This window comes from Neocloeon triangulifer, unplaced genomic scaffold, assembly GCF_031216515.1.
Source record: "Neocloeon triangulifer isolate White Clay Creek 2 clone unplaced genomic scaffold, ASM3121651v1 ptg000014l, whole genome shotgun sequence".
Lineage (NCBI taxonomy): Eukaryota > Metazoa > Arthropoda > Insecta > Ephemeroptera > Baetidae > Neocloeon > Neocloeon triangulifer.
In genome coordinates this window covers 19,729,268-19,746,376 of record NW_026775556.1, presented here as the reverse complement: position 1 = coordinate 19,746,376, position 17,109 = coordinate 19,729,268, and the positions used below count along the sequence as shown (strand labels likewise).

Sequence of the window (17,109 nt, the reverse complement as noted above, 5' to 3'; positions counted from 1 at the left end):
ATGATTCAGTTTTATTATAAAAATATTTTAACTTGTATAATTAAATTGCACTAATTTTTTATTATAAGGTAAAATTAATTATTTAAATATACTAAATTGTAAAACGAAAAATTAGTAATAAAACAAACCAGTAAAATTTTATTTTAATAAAAAAAAAAAGCAATTGTGTTAAATTTATTATCGTTATACTTAAGCTGCATAATATACAGTTAAATTTTAGTAACTTTTCATCAAAAATTGATTAATAGCAATGCCTTTGATAAAGTTGTATTTATTTAAAAAATAAAAATCCTTTAATTATTAATTATTACTTATGGCATAATACATATATTGACGAGTTTTGTATTGATCTCTTCTCAGAATCGAGAGCAACGCCTTTATCGCCCTAGCTCGCCCAGATAAATCCAGATGTTGGTCGTTCAGAAGTAATCAGTTCGAATTGATTGATATATGAATGGGTAGTTTAGTGTAAATGCTGGGGGTTGACAGGAAGCGCGCGGGTGGCGCGGCCTTCGCGTGATTCGTTCGCAGTGACTTGAGCCACCCCGCGCGTGTGCCCTTTCGGTGAAGTAATAAATTTGGATGTCCACACCCTTTTCTTCCACTTATATATCGTTTTGGAGAATTTTTCCGCACGCATATCAAAAGCAATGGTCAATAAAACCGGATGGCTTTTTCTGTCAAATAAAAAAAGTAGGACTTTCACATATAAAAAGGATAAGGTCGAAGAGTGATCTAAAAAATAATCCTAAAATCAACAATCGCAGCTGAAAAATGAAAAAAAAATCATATTAATTTTTCAACAAAATTATCATAAACAATGATTAAATTATCCTAAAAAATGTTATTTGAACACATTTTTTTTTTTTTTTTTTTTTTTACTTTTAGTTAGATCTTTGATTTCCATTTTTCAACAAGTTTAGTTTAAAATTTTATATATTGATTCATTGAGAGACGAGTTTTTTTTTTAATATCCTTCAACATTTTTATTCATCTTCACAATAAAATCTAATCTAATCTTAATCTTCTATTTACAAGGTTCAAATTAATTTCGTAAGACAATTTTTCATACAGTAATTCAGAATAAAATTGTTCAAGTCAAGAGCAAAATTCACCGTCGATTAATTAATTATTAACATTATTACATCAGTAGTCTTGAGCGTCAAACCACTGCCATTTCTTCTCTGCCCTATCATTGTACTCGTACTTTGCACACCTTTTGGTTGCAGCAATGCTGAAAAAAAAATTTTATTATTAAATTAAATCATAATTGGTGTCTAGTCCATCCATGTTAATTGTGTACCGCAATATTATTAATTATTATCAATACAAGGAAAAAATATTTGATAAAACATAAATAACAAAATATAAAAATGAATTTTTTTTTCTGATAAAAAGAAACAAGATGATATACAACAATTCTTTTTTAAGCAATGAAAATAATTTGATATTATGAAATATTACTTCTAGCACAATAAAAGGAAATGGAATAAATAGACGATATTATTTAAAGAACTAATTCTCAATAGTTCGAACTTAATGAATTGAAAAAGTCAAGTATAGGATTAAATTTATCTATTAACTGACCCGACAGTCTTTGCGCACCGCACCACAGGTCGTTCCTCGCGGAAGCACTGCGGACGGAGAACGTTGAAGTAAGTGAAGCCAACCTTGGCGGCGACCAAGTCGTCGGCCTTTTTCAAGCAGTCGTAGAACTCTTCGTCGCAATCGCAGTGTGACCTGAGAAGGAAACAATCAACCCATTACAAGAGTTAAGCTAAAATAAATACGCCTAGGGACTGTGTTTATGAAAGTCTAATTAAGAAGTTTGTGTTTAAAAATTAACTCACCTGGTAAATGAGCCTTCATTTTTGAGTCCGTGCTTGGTTTCGCCGACGGCAATGTTGTCAAAGCAATTGTCGTGACTCCTAAATAAAAATACAAAAATTTGCAGGATAAATTTTCAAAAGAAAACATTATCCCTTCAATATCGAATTTCAAGGATATAAGATTTAGCAAAATTGATTTTAAGAGCATGATCTTATGAATTTTGACCGTTCTAATGAAAATTATCAATGTTTTAACATCCCAATGGAAAAAAATTCTTGAAAATAAATAAGTATTAATTTTCTTAGACATATGGAATGTACAAATAAAATTATTTCTGAAATCAAAATTTTAAAAATTTTCTTAATTTCCAATATACACACATTTTAGAAATGAAATTTAAAAAAAAAAAAATATTAAAAAAGTATTAATTTGTTTTCTAAAAATTAAAAAAAATTATGTATTTCAAACTTTATTATATGATTTAATATTGATTATATTTAAATTTTAAAATAAAAATACAACAAAATTTATGTTTAAAAATTTAAAAATTTGATAGCCGAATTCAAACTCCTTACAGGATCAAAGCAGCAAAGTGATATGGTGATGCACCTTTTCCTACCAAAATTATTATAAATCTTTGTGTAAATCAACTAGGCAAGTTTTATTTCTTCCAAAGATCACAGGCCGTCAAAAAGTCAAACGCTTTTAGCAGGAAAATGTGAAGACCTCAATTCAACCCTTAAATAATGCAAGCTTTTTTTAAGTCGTGTAATTTTGTCATATTTTTAATAATTCAAGAATAAAAATAATTTAAGTGGAGATTCCCCTCAGAATTTCAAATTACCTGCAACAATAATCGACTGTGCTGAAAACGCCGACGTCGGTGACGTTGTCGGCCTTGGTGCCGGCGCCGCACCACCTTGTGCCGGGGAAGATGGGTTGCGTAGGGTCGGAGATGACCACCCACGTCTCTTTGGCGCCGACCTTGACCGCGTGGATCGCGTCCTTGGTGCCTTCTTTGGCCTTGGCGACGACGCCTTCAGTGCCCTCCTTGGTCTTTTCGGCAATGACCTCGACCCCTTCTTTGGCCTTGCCCGCGAAAACCTCGGCGCCCTCCTTGGCCTGTCCGGCCACCGACTTGGAAACGTTCGTCGCGCTTTTGGCCGCGTTGGTCGCAATGTTGGCTGACACGTTGGTCACCTCAGAGGCCACACCTTGAGCAAAACTGGCGCCGGCCGACGCCGCCTCCTTGGCGATGTTGAAGGCGCCGCCGAAAAGTCCTCTTGTGGCGGCGAACGGCGACGTCGGCGGGGTTGGAGCCTTTGTCGGACCGCAAATGACAAAAGGGGTCAAAAGTACGACGATGCAGAAGATTGACCTTTAAAAATTAAAAAAGATTTATTGTCTAAATTAAATTCAATATATTTAAAAAAAAAAACTTAAAACAAAAATAAAAAAAGAATCTCCAAATACTAAATTGAACCACGAAACACCTTGATTTGAACTAATGCACCAATTTACTAATTAATTTAATCTTACACAATAAAAATATAAAATTATTATAAAATATGAATTAAAGAGGGCAGGTATTATTCAAGAATAATATTAAGTTGATCTCAAATTTATTTTTATATTGATATTGATTTTAACAAAAATACTAAAAATTTTGTCAATAAATCACTACGGATAAATTCAGAATATATGTATTAAAGTCTCACTTTTTTTTATAAAAAAAATTTGATAAAAAAAAGTGATCAAATCACAAATTTTTTTCTTCTTATTAAATGACGAAATAATAAAAATAATTAAATAACTGAATTTTGTGTTTGAAATGTATAAAAATTTTAGAAGAGTTTTAGAGTTTGAATGATCTCCTACCTGCGTTCGACCATAGCGGCGACTGCTTCTGCTCGACTGCTTGCTGGCGTCTGCAACAATTTACTGCCGTCCCTCCATGTCCATTCCTGGCCCATACTATTTATACGTTAAGTACGGTGCGCACCAAGACACGTTTTATTCCCCCATCGGAGAAACATAATACATCTCTGCGATAATTCCAGCGCACATCCAATCATGACCTTGACTGGCCATAAACAAATAAAAAAAAACTGCAGTTGTTGCACTATTTGCCATGAAAACTACAAAGCTGATGACTATTTATGAACACGCAGAATCTTAATTGCTGCCTGCCGGAGAATTAAATGGAAATTGCTACACCTTGCGATATTTTTTTTTCGCAATCTTGATTTATTTATGGTAATTGCTATGTTCAATTTATAAAGATGATCGATCTACTCCGAGAATAGCAAAATAATAATCTTTCCTTCGGTCATACTTACTCTCGTCAAGCGTTAACATTGACATTGACTTTCACTCCAGCTGAGCACACTTCGGTTATTACTCATTAGAGCATTGAAAATTCCCAAACAAAAATTCAAGAGCGCTTGTTTCACTTGTCTAAAGGAACTCGCTAGATTTTCCTTATCTACAATATTTTAGTTACACATTCTGAATAACAAGATGACAAGATCTGCTTTCTGCTTTGCATTAAAAAAAATGTTAAGTTTTTTACATTTTGAGATAATTGAATTGTGGATATCTTTGCTTAAAATAATTATATCATTTTGTAGCTGACTTTGTAGTTTCAATTTTCAATTACAAACAATAATAATAAATTTTTGTAAACTGTGGTGCGCGTTAGAGCAGGTTTAATTAGTATTAATAAATAATTAATACTAATTAAACCTGCTGTATTGCGCACCACATTATGCAAAAATCATTGCATTATTTATTTTTTGTAAAACGGGACATTTGGATTGAAGTAAAAATAAAATTCAATAGAATTCAAAATTTCACAGATTTAAAAAAAAAGTAATGCGTAGTTGATATTCTGAATGAGCTATACCTCTATTGCGAAAAAGCACGTGCAGACTGCCAAAAGATATTAGGCGACGAATGAGTCAGCCAGTGCAAAATAAATTGCCCACACAACAAAACCTGCTTTGATTAAAATTCTGTGCAGGAGCGAACATATACGTATTGAACAAAGGAAGTCATCACAAATGGTCTGATATATCCACACTATTATCAACGTCCTGGTGTGATTTGATTTCTATGCTATATAATATACGCTTACTTACTCACGCAGAAATATTAATAATTACAACCGACGTGCATACAGTAATAATTAAACGTCAACTCCTACACCTCGCGTTATCTCCACAAATAAGCAGTAAAGTATAAGTAAATTTTTATGTTTTGCGAAAGTTGAATGTACACACTGCGATCAGGATATATAATTTGCAGTTATTTACGTCATTAGAGTATTTTTGATTCCGCTCTTTTTTAAAGAGAGAGGGAATCTGAAAAATTCATATTGATCTTTGATTTAAATTCCAAAGTAAGTTTCTGATCTTCTTCATCTGTTTGACAATAAAAGATTTTTGGGAAAATAAATATGTGCGAGCAAAAAAAAAAATTGTAAAGAAAAATCAGCAGATATGTTTCAAAATGGAGATCCAAAGTGCAGAAAAAGGGAATGATGTAGAAGTTTTTACTTGCCCTTTCTCAATTTATTGATACAAAGTTCAGATGAAAGTGGTGATTTTAAATTTGTATCATTGCATCCCTCACTGCAAGAAAACGGGCGGCTTTGTATTTTTTTCCCCAAAAATCAAACAGTTTTTATTATTACTTATTAAAAGTTTTGTAGTTTTTGCTTGGATCCAGCGAAAAGCGCGATACGCGGGAAACGACTGTTTGCATTTATGTATTTAAAAAACCAAATTCAATTAAATTTTTTAATTTCTCAATAAAAACGTTTTTCACTTCTGGCTCTTAAAATATTCCTATAATAAAATTTAAAATAATGTTCTCGTCAGATTTTTGGAGTTTGATGGATTGTTCAGATTATGCAATGTGATCATGCAATCGATAATAGGGTGCCTTGTTATCCCTTCTACATAATGCATCCGTATATTGTCCCCGTAGGGAGCGGCGACCCATGACCTTTCTTTCCCCATTGTTATTTTTTTCCCGATGGCGCATCAAAAGAATATACAGAGGAAAAGTGACACGCCCGTGTGTGTCGCATGTAAGCCGTCACATTAGGCCGGGAAATGGCGTGAGTTTTGTCCTATTCCAAAAGACACTCTCATTAAATATTGACACGACGCTTCTCTGCACATTAAATAACATTGACGCGTGTGTTTGCTCAAGAAACAACTTCAGCAGGACGTGCGAAGGAAAATTCAATTTAGACGAAATGAAAAGGCCTTTTCTAATTAGCGAAACGAAAGACCCAGCTGGGCCAACGTGAAAAGAACGAACGTGCAGATGAGTGGTGCATTAATTAGTTTTGCGGCCAACACGCATAACAAGAGAAAGGGTTGCTTGCGTGAGCCGCCGCTTGTGAAAGAGACGAGTGGCTTTCTTTCTTATGGGCGGAATTTTCGCATTAAAAAAGGGAGTGGATGTTTTTCTTTTGCATTTTCAGCAGCGCTAAAGCTCGCTTCCAAAACTTTAAGGCGCCCTGACGGCAAAGCTTCTCTTTGTGATAAAAAGACTTTGGCATTTTGCAAGCACAAAAAAAATCTATTGGAGAGTTTCGAGAATTTCCGGAACAAATTGACTGCTCCTTTGTTTCCACTTGAAATACTTTTTTAAATTCATTTTAAATATTACAAAATTAACCTAAACTTTTCAGAATTTTACCCTTAATACAGACACATCGATGACTATTCTTAGATAATATAACTGCTCAACTCATTAAAAAATTGAAATCTTGAAAAAAAAATACAAAATTTAACATTAAATTGATAATTGGTGTTGGAAAAATTTAATTGCAAACAACGAGATTTTAGAAATGATATATTTAATTCAAATAAGAAACGAAATTAGGATTTTATCCCGCAATTAACTGTGGGTGAAGATTGTTACGTGATACTATTTTAATTAAGAAATAAATTTAATTGCTATAAAAAATTATTGTTGCACATAGCATATAATTCTAAAAGTCTGAACTCAATACTTTTGTTACCAAAAATAAAATAATTTAATTAATTTTTTATGACAAAATTAATTCCAAAATCGGATTCAAAATAATTATTTTATTTTATTTAGTTGAAAAATTGGAATTAATCTGGGGAAAAATCAGTCTTTATTGTGATTTTTCTTATTTCACCACTCCTTTGCTCCTTGTTTTCGACTTTCTCACCAGTCAATAAAAGTCTTACGTCAAACTGGCTGAGTTTCTTCACATTATATTCCCAAAGGTGCTATACTTTACTTCCTTTCCATCCCTTTTTAAGTGCGAATCACGTTATTTCTTTTCCAAATAAGCAGCACATGCGCGCATATTCAATCTTTTGCGCTATTTTATTTCATCTTTTATATCGCGCACGGTGTGCTGTGCGCCTTTCTTGTTAGCCTCACATAATTTGATTTCAATATCGACTCGCTTTTTATGGCAGATTTGCTGCGCTTTTATATCATTTTCATCCGCACCCGGCGGCACCACTCGTGCGCTTTTGGACGCAAAAAGCTTCTGGGAAAGAAGCTCTCCCCAAGCACGTACCTCGCACTTGATGTATTTTTTATGTACACATTTTTATTGCTCGCAGCTTTCTTGTGTCAGATCTTATTAACGATAAATAATGAACAAAATATTAAGAACCTGAGATACGCACTTATAAAAATTTAAGCCATCAAGTGGTGCGGGAAGAGATAATAATAAAAACAGCAACTACAAGTTTAGTAAATATATATCAATGAAAAAATTTAATGAGGAAAGTCATTCATGAGCGTGTTTGCTATGCGGTGAACAATGCACATTATCATCTGGCCGGGTCTAAAAACCTAGTGGTTAGCAATAATGACTAATCTAAAAAATGTGAAAAATCAATTGAGTTTTTCAATAAACGCCATATCTAAAAATACATTTTTTGGAATGTGTTACGATTTTTTGCCTAAATGAAAATAATTATATTTTTATATTGTTTTTGTAATGGAAGAATTTATACTGAGAAAAACTTATACGTGATATCCTGTAATTCATCGTTCGATTACTTCGATTTCAAGACCGCATTAACATTACTGACAACATGCTTGATTAATTTGAAAGCTTTTATCAATAAAAAGAAAAATACCTACAATTTTAATTTCATTATTTTTTTAAAGCTATCAGCTTTTTCAAACGTAAACAGAATTACTTTTAAAAAATAAAATAAAAATTTAAAGAAAAAAACAAGAGTATTGTTAAAATCTTATTTTATAATAAATAAAAATAAATAAAAGAGTAATAAATAACTTATAATTATGTAATTCAACTCATGTTAAATTTAATTGACTTCAAAATATAATATAATTGCCATATTTGAGAAAATTTAAAAAAAAAAAATTCCCGTCTAATTAAAATATTGATGCACCGATTGATTTGTTTTTAGGTGCAGTCGGCCAACAACTTGCTGCTGCTGCACTTGGGGGTGGTCGACTCGGTGCTGTGCATCGTGTTCCTGCTGTTCTCGGCGCCGGTGCTGCTGCGGGGGCCCGCGCCACCCACGCAAGGGGCCGCCGCCGGCCCCCTGTGCGCCCTGCACGGGTTCCTCTTCACGCTGCTGCACCCGGTGGCCCTGTGGACCGTGTGCGGCCTCAACTGCGACCGATACTATGCCATTTCGGCGCCGCTGCACTACACAAGTCTCGTCAACACCAAGAAGGTCGCCGCGTTTTTGGCCACCTCTTGGCTGCTCGCCATCGCGATGGCCATTCCACCCTTGTTCATCATAGGACCTGGATACAGGTACACTTGAACAAAGAAAATAATTTAAATTCAATTAAATAATTACAGAGAATATCTAAGAATATTTCCCTTTGAAATCTTTTCTTTGGTTTCTAAAAACTTAACTGGTAGTATTAAAAATATTACCAGAAAAATCATATTTTTTACTTTTTTAATTATTTGAATTAAATATGTTGTAATGCAGCAAAAATATTAATTAATTAAAAAAATAATTTTCTTTTAATCTGCAGGAAATTCCCCCTCGGTGTTTTGAAATAAATTTTGAAAATTGAACTAAAGGAAACAAAATCTGGCAATTTCTGCATCAACGTTTTCAATATTTCAAAAATTTCCAGGTACACAGAGCACGCCGGGTGCACCCTTCATTTCACAGCACCTTTAGCACCAGCCCCGACGGCGGCGATTTGGTACTCGGGGATTTACACATTTTTTACTCTCCTGCTGCCAGCCGCACTCATTCTTGGATGCAACTTGAAGGTACAAATTTAAATCGATTTAGAAAAGGCTTTAATTCGAGAGCTGAATCAGCGTTTCAAGTAGTTTGCTTGTTGGATTTTGGAATTTTGAACTGTCGCGCGATTGTTTTTGTGATATTGTCCGTCTTGTCTAACTTTGTGAGTACAGGTGCACTTGGTACAGATTGTGGACTTTTAAACTTCATATCTTTTTTTTAAACTCAATAAGGTTCACTCAGTCAATATGCAAATTTGTTCAGTGATCACGTCATAAATAATCTAACCAGACTGATTACGCTAAAAGGTTCTTTTTCAAGTTAATTGGTTGAATTATTTAATATGTACTTCGATATTTGAATTGTCAAATCGATATCATCCTCTGAGCAATGCGATAAAAGTAGATGATTAAATAATGCCTGCGTTTATGGAACCAAAAACAGTAATTAATTAATAATTTGACATAAATTTAATTTATTTTTAGTTTTAATAAACTTTTCAAGCATTATTTCTCTAAATCTAGGCTGCCAAAATTTTAACTTTTATGGGTGGAGAAAAGTGTTTAATTGTAAGACAAATTAAGAGACTTTCATAATTGAGTCGTATCGGTTTTCATGATTTATAAGTTTCTCATAATTCTTTTTCTTTTAATGAAATAGCTTTGTGTACAAATTTGTACAAATTTAACAATTACAACATTTTTTTTGTTGAAAGCAAAGAAAAAAATATATAAAATCTCCTTTACAAAATTATCAATTAATGCAATTCATTTTATGTTTCAGGTGTTGATGATTGCCAGATACCACAGGCACCGCATCGCGTCGGCCATCTTTGAAGTGACCCTGTCGGCGCAGGTCACGATCACGCACCAGCGCAACCCTTTCTACCTGCAGAGCCAGTTCAAAGGGCGGCGCGCCATCGTCACCATTCTGCAGCTGCTGGGTTCGATTCTCGTCCTGTACTTCCCGTACCACGGCGTCACCGTGTGGGAAGCGGCTGCCTCCACCCTTTCCACCTCCAACCTGACCGAGGCGATGGCCGCGGACGTCGACTGGCAGCCGCAACAGTCGCCAGGCCACGTCGACCCGCTCGTCGTCTACCTGGCGATGGCGCTCATCACATGCTCACCACCCATCAACGGCTTTATTTACGGCGTCAAAAGCAAAGTTAGTATATAATTTACCTTTTACAATTTATTCTTCATTATTGCAATAATTTGTGCTGCTAGTTTTAAATTGAAAGAAAAAACAAGTTTGTTTCATTCTTTCATTTTTTTGTTATTTCCTATTGTTGCATTGCGAGAATTTCATAGCACCAGCAGAGCACCAGTAATAATTAATAGAGCAGCGGCTATTCAAGTCCGATTTTCTGACAAACGTTGAAAGCAAGTTCGTCTATAAAATAATATTCTCACGCAAATTTAAAAATTCGATTTAAAAATTCACATTGAGTTATTCTATCCAAATATTAAAACTACCGGTAAATAAAAAAAAAATCAAATTTTTTAAACATTTTATCTTTGTCATAGGTGCTGCGAAAAACGTTCGCCAACTTTTTGCGAAAGCAGCTGACAAAGAGCGAGGTGAACCACGAAATCCAGGCGCGCACGCCGTCCGCGTGCGGCTCGCGGCGCCCTTCGCTGACACCCCTGGGACAATTTCTGGGCCGGCCGCCCCACCAACGCCGCCTCTCTGAAGTCCTACTTGAACCGTCGGGGGCGAGGTTTGCCCTTTCGCCGCACCGGCCGCGGCTCCTCAAAAGAATGGCCACCGAGTTGTCGTGGCGGCCGACCCTGTTGGCCGCGGCCACGTCCATCGACCTCGACGCCAAAATGAGAAGGTCGCGATCCGCCAGGGACTGCATTGCAGAGATGAGACATGGACTGAGTTGCAACACGCTGCAGGTATTGGTTTGTAACGTTTAATTATTATAAACTAAATATTTAACTTTAAACCTGTGATTTAAATTATTATTTACATCAATTTTTATCAAATTTGATCAAATTATATATTTTAAAATATTATTTATTTTACATTAATAATTAAGCTATTTACTTCACTTTTATTTATTTATTTTTTAGCCACACTTGCCATGTTCATATTCAATTTAATTTAATTCATGTTATGCAAATATTTCAAAATAAATATTAAAATTGTGGTGTTTTAATAATTAGAAATTTAATCAAACAAGATGCTACTTAGCTACATTTGCCCCGGTGATCTTGAACTTTTAATATACAAATTTTATGAAATAAACTGCTTTCATGCTTACAAATAACGATTTGATTACAATTATTGTTGTTAATTTGTCCACATTGTTACAAATCCATTTTTTACTTTCAATTGTTGAAATCCATTTATAAATGGATAAATAAATCAATTTGTAGTCTTAAAAACACTTTCTGTGTTTATATAACAAAACTCTGCTATTAAATTTTATTCATTTAATGTAACATTTAATATAAATTTGACTTTATTGCCAACAGAATGATGAAGAAGGATAAACTCATAGAAAGGGGGAACTGTATTAATGAGGTGTTAGGTCTTTAGGGGGTACCTTTTGGCTTTTAGAGGAATTTCGGCTATTGAATTGTGTATGTATAATTTTCAGAGCTTGGCTATTTTAAAAGAAAGAAAAACTTGTACGGATGCTAAGCTTGTTAGGGTTGAGGCAGTAGAGGAAATCTTAAATTTTAGATTTGTTTGTCTTTTAAAATTTTTCTGCAATTCTTTATTTGAGAGAATTTGTAGTCAATTTTTTTTTAAGCAAAATAAAAAATCTCAAGAGACTTGCAATTTTGTTAATTTTTTTTTTAATACCGCAAAAATTTTTTTAAACGACGCTTTTTTTTAACTTAGACAAAATTTGTTTTTCACGCGTATCAAATAAATGGTCTGCAAAAAATTTATATATAAATTTATATTATTTTAGTTTGTAATTTATAAATTGAAAATTTAGGTGCCTGGTGGCGATCAGACGCAAACGTTCCAACCAGTGCCGCTTCCCGCGCGGCAGTCGCCGCCGAAACTGCGGCAGAGCACGAGTGCCGCCAGTTTGCTGATCCAGAAAGTCCTTCTGGCTCCGAAAGGGATGCGCCCCTCGGAGACCTGCCGCCCCCGCACGCCTCCGCCGCAACGGTGCTCGCCCCAAATCCTGATCACCAAAGCCCTTTCGCAGGACCAGCCGGACAGTCCCTCCAGACAAAAGGAGGAACATGTAAAATTCCAAATACCTGTTGAATGTGTCGAACTAAATTCTGCTGGTTGGGCGCAGGAGCAAGACGACTCGTCAACTGCCGCCCTGATCCAAGCCGGCGGCAGCAGCAACCCTGAATCTCTGTGCGGATCGAGTCCTTCGTCAAGGTAGATATTATTTTTTTTTTCAAGACTATTGATAAATTATAAAAATATCCAAATTAAAAATACAAAGATATATTATAGTCATTTATTTTTATAAAATGAAACGCAAATACTAAAACCTTTTTGTATACAATTGTTTTTTTTTTTTTTAATAAGAATAAAAGATTTAAAAAGGTCGATCTTTTATATATAAAAGTATAGAAAACTTACAAAAAATTTCATTTGCAAATTAAATATATTCTCCTTTAATGTGATCATTTGCGTAAATTGTTATTGAATACAACAAAAGTAGAAACTGCTGTTTTAAAAACGTTTTTAATTTATTCATACGAGTGTGTGTTTTTTGGTATTTTTTCAGTGGAGTTGTGTCGTGCTTGCGTTTTTAAGTGTATACCAGATTCCGTTTCAATCTTCCAAGTTGAAATTTGGACATTTTAATGCGTTTTCCGAGCTCAGTATCTGAATCCACGCTAAATTTATTTCTTGAAACTGTTTAAAAACTGTGGTTATTATTATTGTTGTTTAATTATATAAATTATTACAAAAAAATTACATAGAATCAGCATTAGAATAAAAATCTAAACAAATTTAAAAAAGAAAAACGATTTTGCAGGGATGAAAGCCTAAATCTGGACCTGGAGGCGGGCGGCAACTCGAGCCTGAGCCGGGTGTCCCATCGGGTGTGCTACTCGCTGGACGACGTGAGCAGCGGCCAGCAACTGGCGGCCGCCTCTCCCACGGCCTCCCCGACCTCTTCGAGTCAGCAGCCGCTCAGTTTGCCGTCAGTTCCCGTCACGCAAAACGGAAACTTGTCGTGGTTCCGGAATCTGATTTTCTCGCGCCACATCAAGGGCGCCTCGTCCTCGTCGAGCCGCAACCTCATGTCCTGGCCTATCAGGACGGACCTGTCCAAACGCAGCGTGACCAAAAGTACCAAAAGTTGTTGTGATGTCAATAGCCACGAGAATATTATTTAAAAGTCTAGTTTTTCTGTTATTTTAATGAAATCTGCATTTTTTAACTATTTTAATTTATATCTGTAATTATTAAATTTTTATAATTGACAGTTTTTTGTTAAACATGTTGATTATTTTTACCATATTTTAATTGAAACGCAAAAATAATTTTTATAAAATTTTAAATCCATCGGCCTGGCTGCTGATGTGGATAAAAAATATTGCAAACATAGAAAATCTCTGATGTGTAAAACATATTCTCGACGTTGCATATAATATTTAATGAAAAAAAACGACTGTGTTCCTCTCTTTAAAGCTATAACCACGGTAGCTGTGTGTGTCAGGGTGTGCATAATTACTTTGCTATTCCACCGACGTACACTGTGTATATTTATCAAAGGGACAAACGTAGTGTACTTTGTGTGTTGTGATGAGAATTATTATTATCGTTTGCAGCACCGAGCGCACACACATCTGTATATTCCCTGTCCGACTGAAATGTGAGCAAATAATTGCCATCCCTGTTTCGCCCTGATGTATTCTCACAAATCGCGCTCTCTCTCTCTCTCGATGTACAAAAAAAAAAAAAGCAAAATCCTACTCTCGTAGTGTGCTAAAATAGGTGTCGTGGTGTTTAGAGCCGATAACACAAAATAGTCAGCTGTAGTGAATAATTAAAAATGGAAAAAATGTTCTCTGCACGTCGACATATGTTCAACAATAACAGGGTATATTTCAGATAAAAGAGAACGAGTAATAATGGGCTTAATTTTTTTTAATAAATGTGCTAAACTTAAATAAATTTAATAACCGCTCACAAAAGTAATACTGGGAAGCTAGTCAGTTTTTTTTTTTAATTATTTTAAAATTTATTTTGCAATCCTTTTTTAAGATATAGTCCGCTCATAACTCCCACATCATCTTCATTTTTATTTGCCAATGAAACTCCTTAAAATGATGAGTTCCATTGTCATTTTTGTCATTTGACCTTGTTTTGCTTATTTAAATGAAAAATCAAAGTAGGAAGAAGATATTTTGTTTGTTGAGCACGTTGCAAAAAAGCTGGAATAATCGTTTTGACTCATTGTTAGTTTTTGGCGTTCATTGGTTTTTTTTTTTAATTAGAAGAAAATATTTAAAAGGAAAAAAAGCATCTGGGTTGCTTTGAAACCAATTTTAAGAGTAAAATCAATGAAAAGCATTAAATTTTAACTTAATTTTGTTTATTTCTTTCTAAAATTTTGTATTCTAGCTTCAAATTATATTTTCATAGAGCATTTGCTATTCCCTCAAAATAAATATATAGAAAACCTTTAAACCTCTCAATAATAAAAATTAATTAAAATTTTCTCATCTCGCTGTTAAAAACACATACTCAGCATTGATTTATAAACATATCTAATCAAATCATTTATTTATTTTTAATATATATCATAAATATATTATTGCAAAATATAATACATGTATATTTTTGTGTGGACAATCTTTACAATAGCAGGCGTTGACTCGCATTTGTTTCCTTTGACAAATGAACAAATAGCAGTCTGATAATAGAAAATCCCCGATCTTTCTCTTGTCGCTACTTAGATGAAGTAAATTGTATATTAGTGCTGTGATCATTATTAATTTTTTGTGCGTGTTTTGGTAGACGATTGTAATGTTTTTTTGGTCGCCTTTCTCATTTGTGCGTATAAAAGTTTTGTAAAAAAAATTATTTATTTTTAACTTTTTAAAAAGGGGAATACAAAGCGCAAAACGGTTGTTGTAAACAGCCTTAAAGTGAGATTTTAATGAGGGTATAGAGAGAAATTAAATTTTCACATAAATCAATTCACTGTAGATCAGTTTGTTGTTGGTACAAAATTTTTGCTTATATAAATATGATAAAAAAAAAATAACATAGTGTCATTCATAATGCATAATTATTGCTTTTAACGATACCTATTGGGCACAATAATTTTTAACTTCTATCTTTAAATTTATACTTTTTTTCTACAGCTTCATCCACAACTCTTCTTGCAATTAATTAATTTGAACAAAAGAATCAAACTCATTCCACAAATGTTTCTACTCTTTCCTTGGTTGATCTCGTGTAATTTTTATTAAAAAACAAACAGAAAGTTAAGGTAAAATAGCATTGTTTAATAAAGTGTGATGTGCTTTATTTGGACAGAATTGTTACGAGATCTTAGATGTGTATAAAAAAGAGTTAAATATGAATGTCTTCGATGTTCAAATTTGTGGAAAAAACCAACCCGCAGCCAAAATTTTTTTGATTAATTTTAAACTGTAGCCGTGTGTAATAGTGAGCACAATAGAGACTGCAACAAGAATTATTTTCAAGAGACAAAAATTATTTACCTCGAGCGGATCAAAAGTATAAGCAGCAGAATATTGTGCTTGACTTTTTAATCGACGTGGTGCTTCAATAGATAATGGTGAAAGAGTGCAAATTTGCGGGTAAAAATGTGCGCGGATATATCGCTGTTGATTAGTGGATACAAAAATTAATGCTGTTTTGGTGAAACACCTCGAAAAATATCACAGACGTTCAGCGAATTCAGTGTTTTAGTTGCTCCGAAAAAAGAAGAAAATTTATCTGTATGTAAAAAAAATGAGAAGAATAAATGTGGAAAGAATATCGTCACTGTCTTTCAAGTCTCAAAAGACAAGTGTCTTGATTACAAGTCGACCTAAATCCTGAATTCTGCGTTGTTATTTTTCTTATAAATTATTTACTCACATTTAGCCTAAGTCAGATTTATTTTTATGATTTTGTGGACATGCAGGCCTGAATAAAATGGCATTGTCAGTTTTAACTAAGGGAACTCAAGCCTGTACCAAGGATAGTATTTACATAAATCAAGTTGAATTAATAATTGTCAAAATTGTATTTATTTAATTTATAGCTATATATTCATTTAAAAAGAAAATCATAAATTCCAACAATAAACATATAATATTTAATTTATTAATAAACAATGAAATAAAAAAATAATTTAAAATAATAAATGTACCGTTATAATAAAAAATTCCCTACATTGCTCTCAATTAAAATAAGTATACACAAATTTTAAGATCTCTTTTGTAAACTTTACATTGATTTTTAATCAATGAGGCAATTTGTAGTTCATTCAAATTAACTTCTCAAAGAACGTTAAGTTATTTTATTACTTACTTCTTTAGAATAAATAGAAATTTTTGCCTGGAGATTTCTAGAATCAAGCTGGTATCACTGAATTAGATATTTAGAAATATAATCTTGCACACTTACTTTTTGGTCTTATATATTAATTTTATTTTTTTCTCTCGCTAAAGGCGGTGCCATTATTACCAATAATGACATGCTTCCTTTCCGACTAGCTCCCAAAATCAATAGGAATAACTATTATTTTTAATTGCATGGAAAAAAAACTCTAATGTTTAACAGAAATACAATCAGAATTCTGTAAAACTATCTAAAAAAAAATATATTATATAAACTAGTAACTACCTTTTATCTCTTTGTTCCAAAAATAAAAACCTTTCAAATGCTTTGAAACTCGCCTAAAAGCATTGTTTGTTCACGGAATGAGATTAACAACAGAGATTTTGTATCAATTAAAGTGAATTACAGTTTTTGTTGCCCGTGACGCGCGTCATTCCGAGCCAGACAACAAAAACCAATTGACGCGGCCACGTGGCGGCGACCCTAATTAAAGGCTGCATGACAT

The 17,109-nt window shown here is 33.5% G+C and overlaps 2 protein-coding genes across 2 annotated transcripts in view; one reads left to right on the top strand and one right to left on the bottom strand.

Annotated features, from left to right (window-relative positions):
• The window catches only part of LOC132200492 (uncharacterized), a 68,888-nt gene extending 52,710 nt beyond the window's left edge, over nucleotides 1–16,178 (top strand). The window contains exons 3-9 of the mRNA XM_059625983.1: nucleotides 8,274–8,629; nucleotides 8,965–9,106; nucleotides 9,864–10,247; nucleotides 10,610–10,984; nucleotides 12,040–12,297; nucleotides 12,355–12,443; nucleotides 13,054–16,178. Of these exons, the coding sequence (XP_059481966.1) occupies nucleotides 8,274–8,629; nucleotides 8,965–9,106; nucleotides 9,864–10,247; nucleotides 10,610–10,984; nucleotides 12,040–12,297; nucleotides 12,355–12,443; nucleotides 13,054–13,417 (1,968 nt within the window). The 3' untranslated portion in view covers nucleotides 13,418–16,178. The remainder of the gene's footprint in view (nucleotides 1–8,273; nucleotides 8,630–8,964; nucleotides 9,107–9,863; nucleotides 10,248–10,609; nucleotides 10,985–12,039; nucleotides 12,298–12,354; nucleotides 12,444–13,053) is intronic.
• LOC132200494 (uncharacterized) lies at nucleotides 1,041–4,822 on the bottom strand. Its single transcript, XM_059625989.1, has 6 exons — nucleotides 4,736–4,822; nucleotides 3,709–3,804; nucleotides 2,675–3,208; nucleotides 1,851–1,928; nucleotides 1,588–1,740; nucleotides 1,041–1,234 (listed from the first exon to the last, which is right to left on the bottom strand). The coding sequence occupies exons 2-6, from the start codon at nucleotides 3,801–3,803 to the stop codon at nucleotides 1,147–1,149; spliced, it is 948 nt and encodes a 315-aa protein (XP_059481972.1). The 5' UTR covers nucleotide 3,804; nucleotides 4,736–4,822; the 3' UTR covers nucleotides 1,041–1,146.
• Nucleotides 16,179–17,109: the final 931 nt, after the last annotated feature.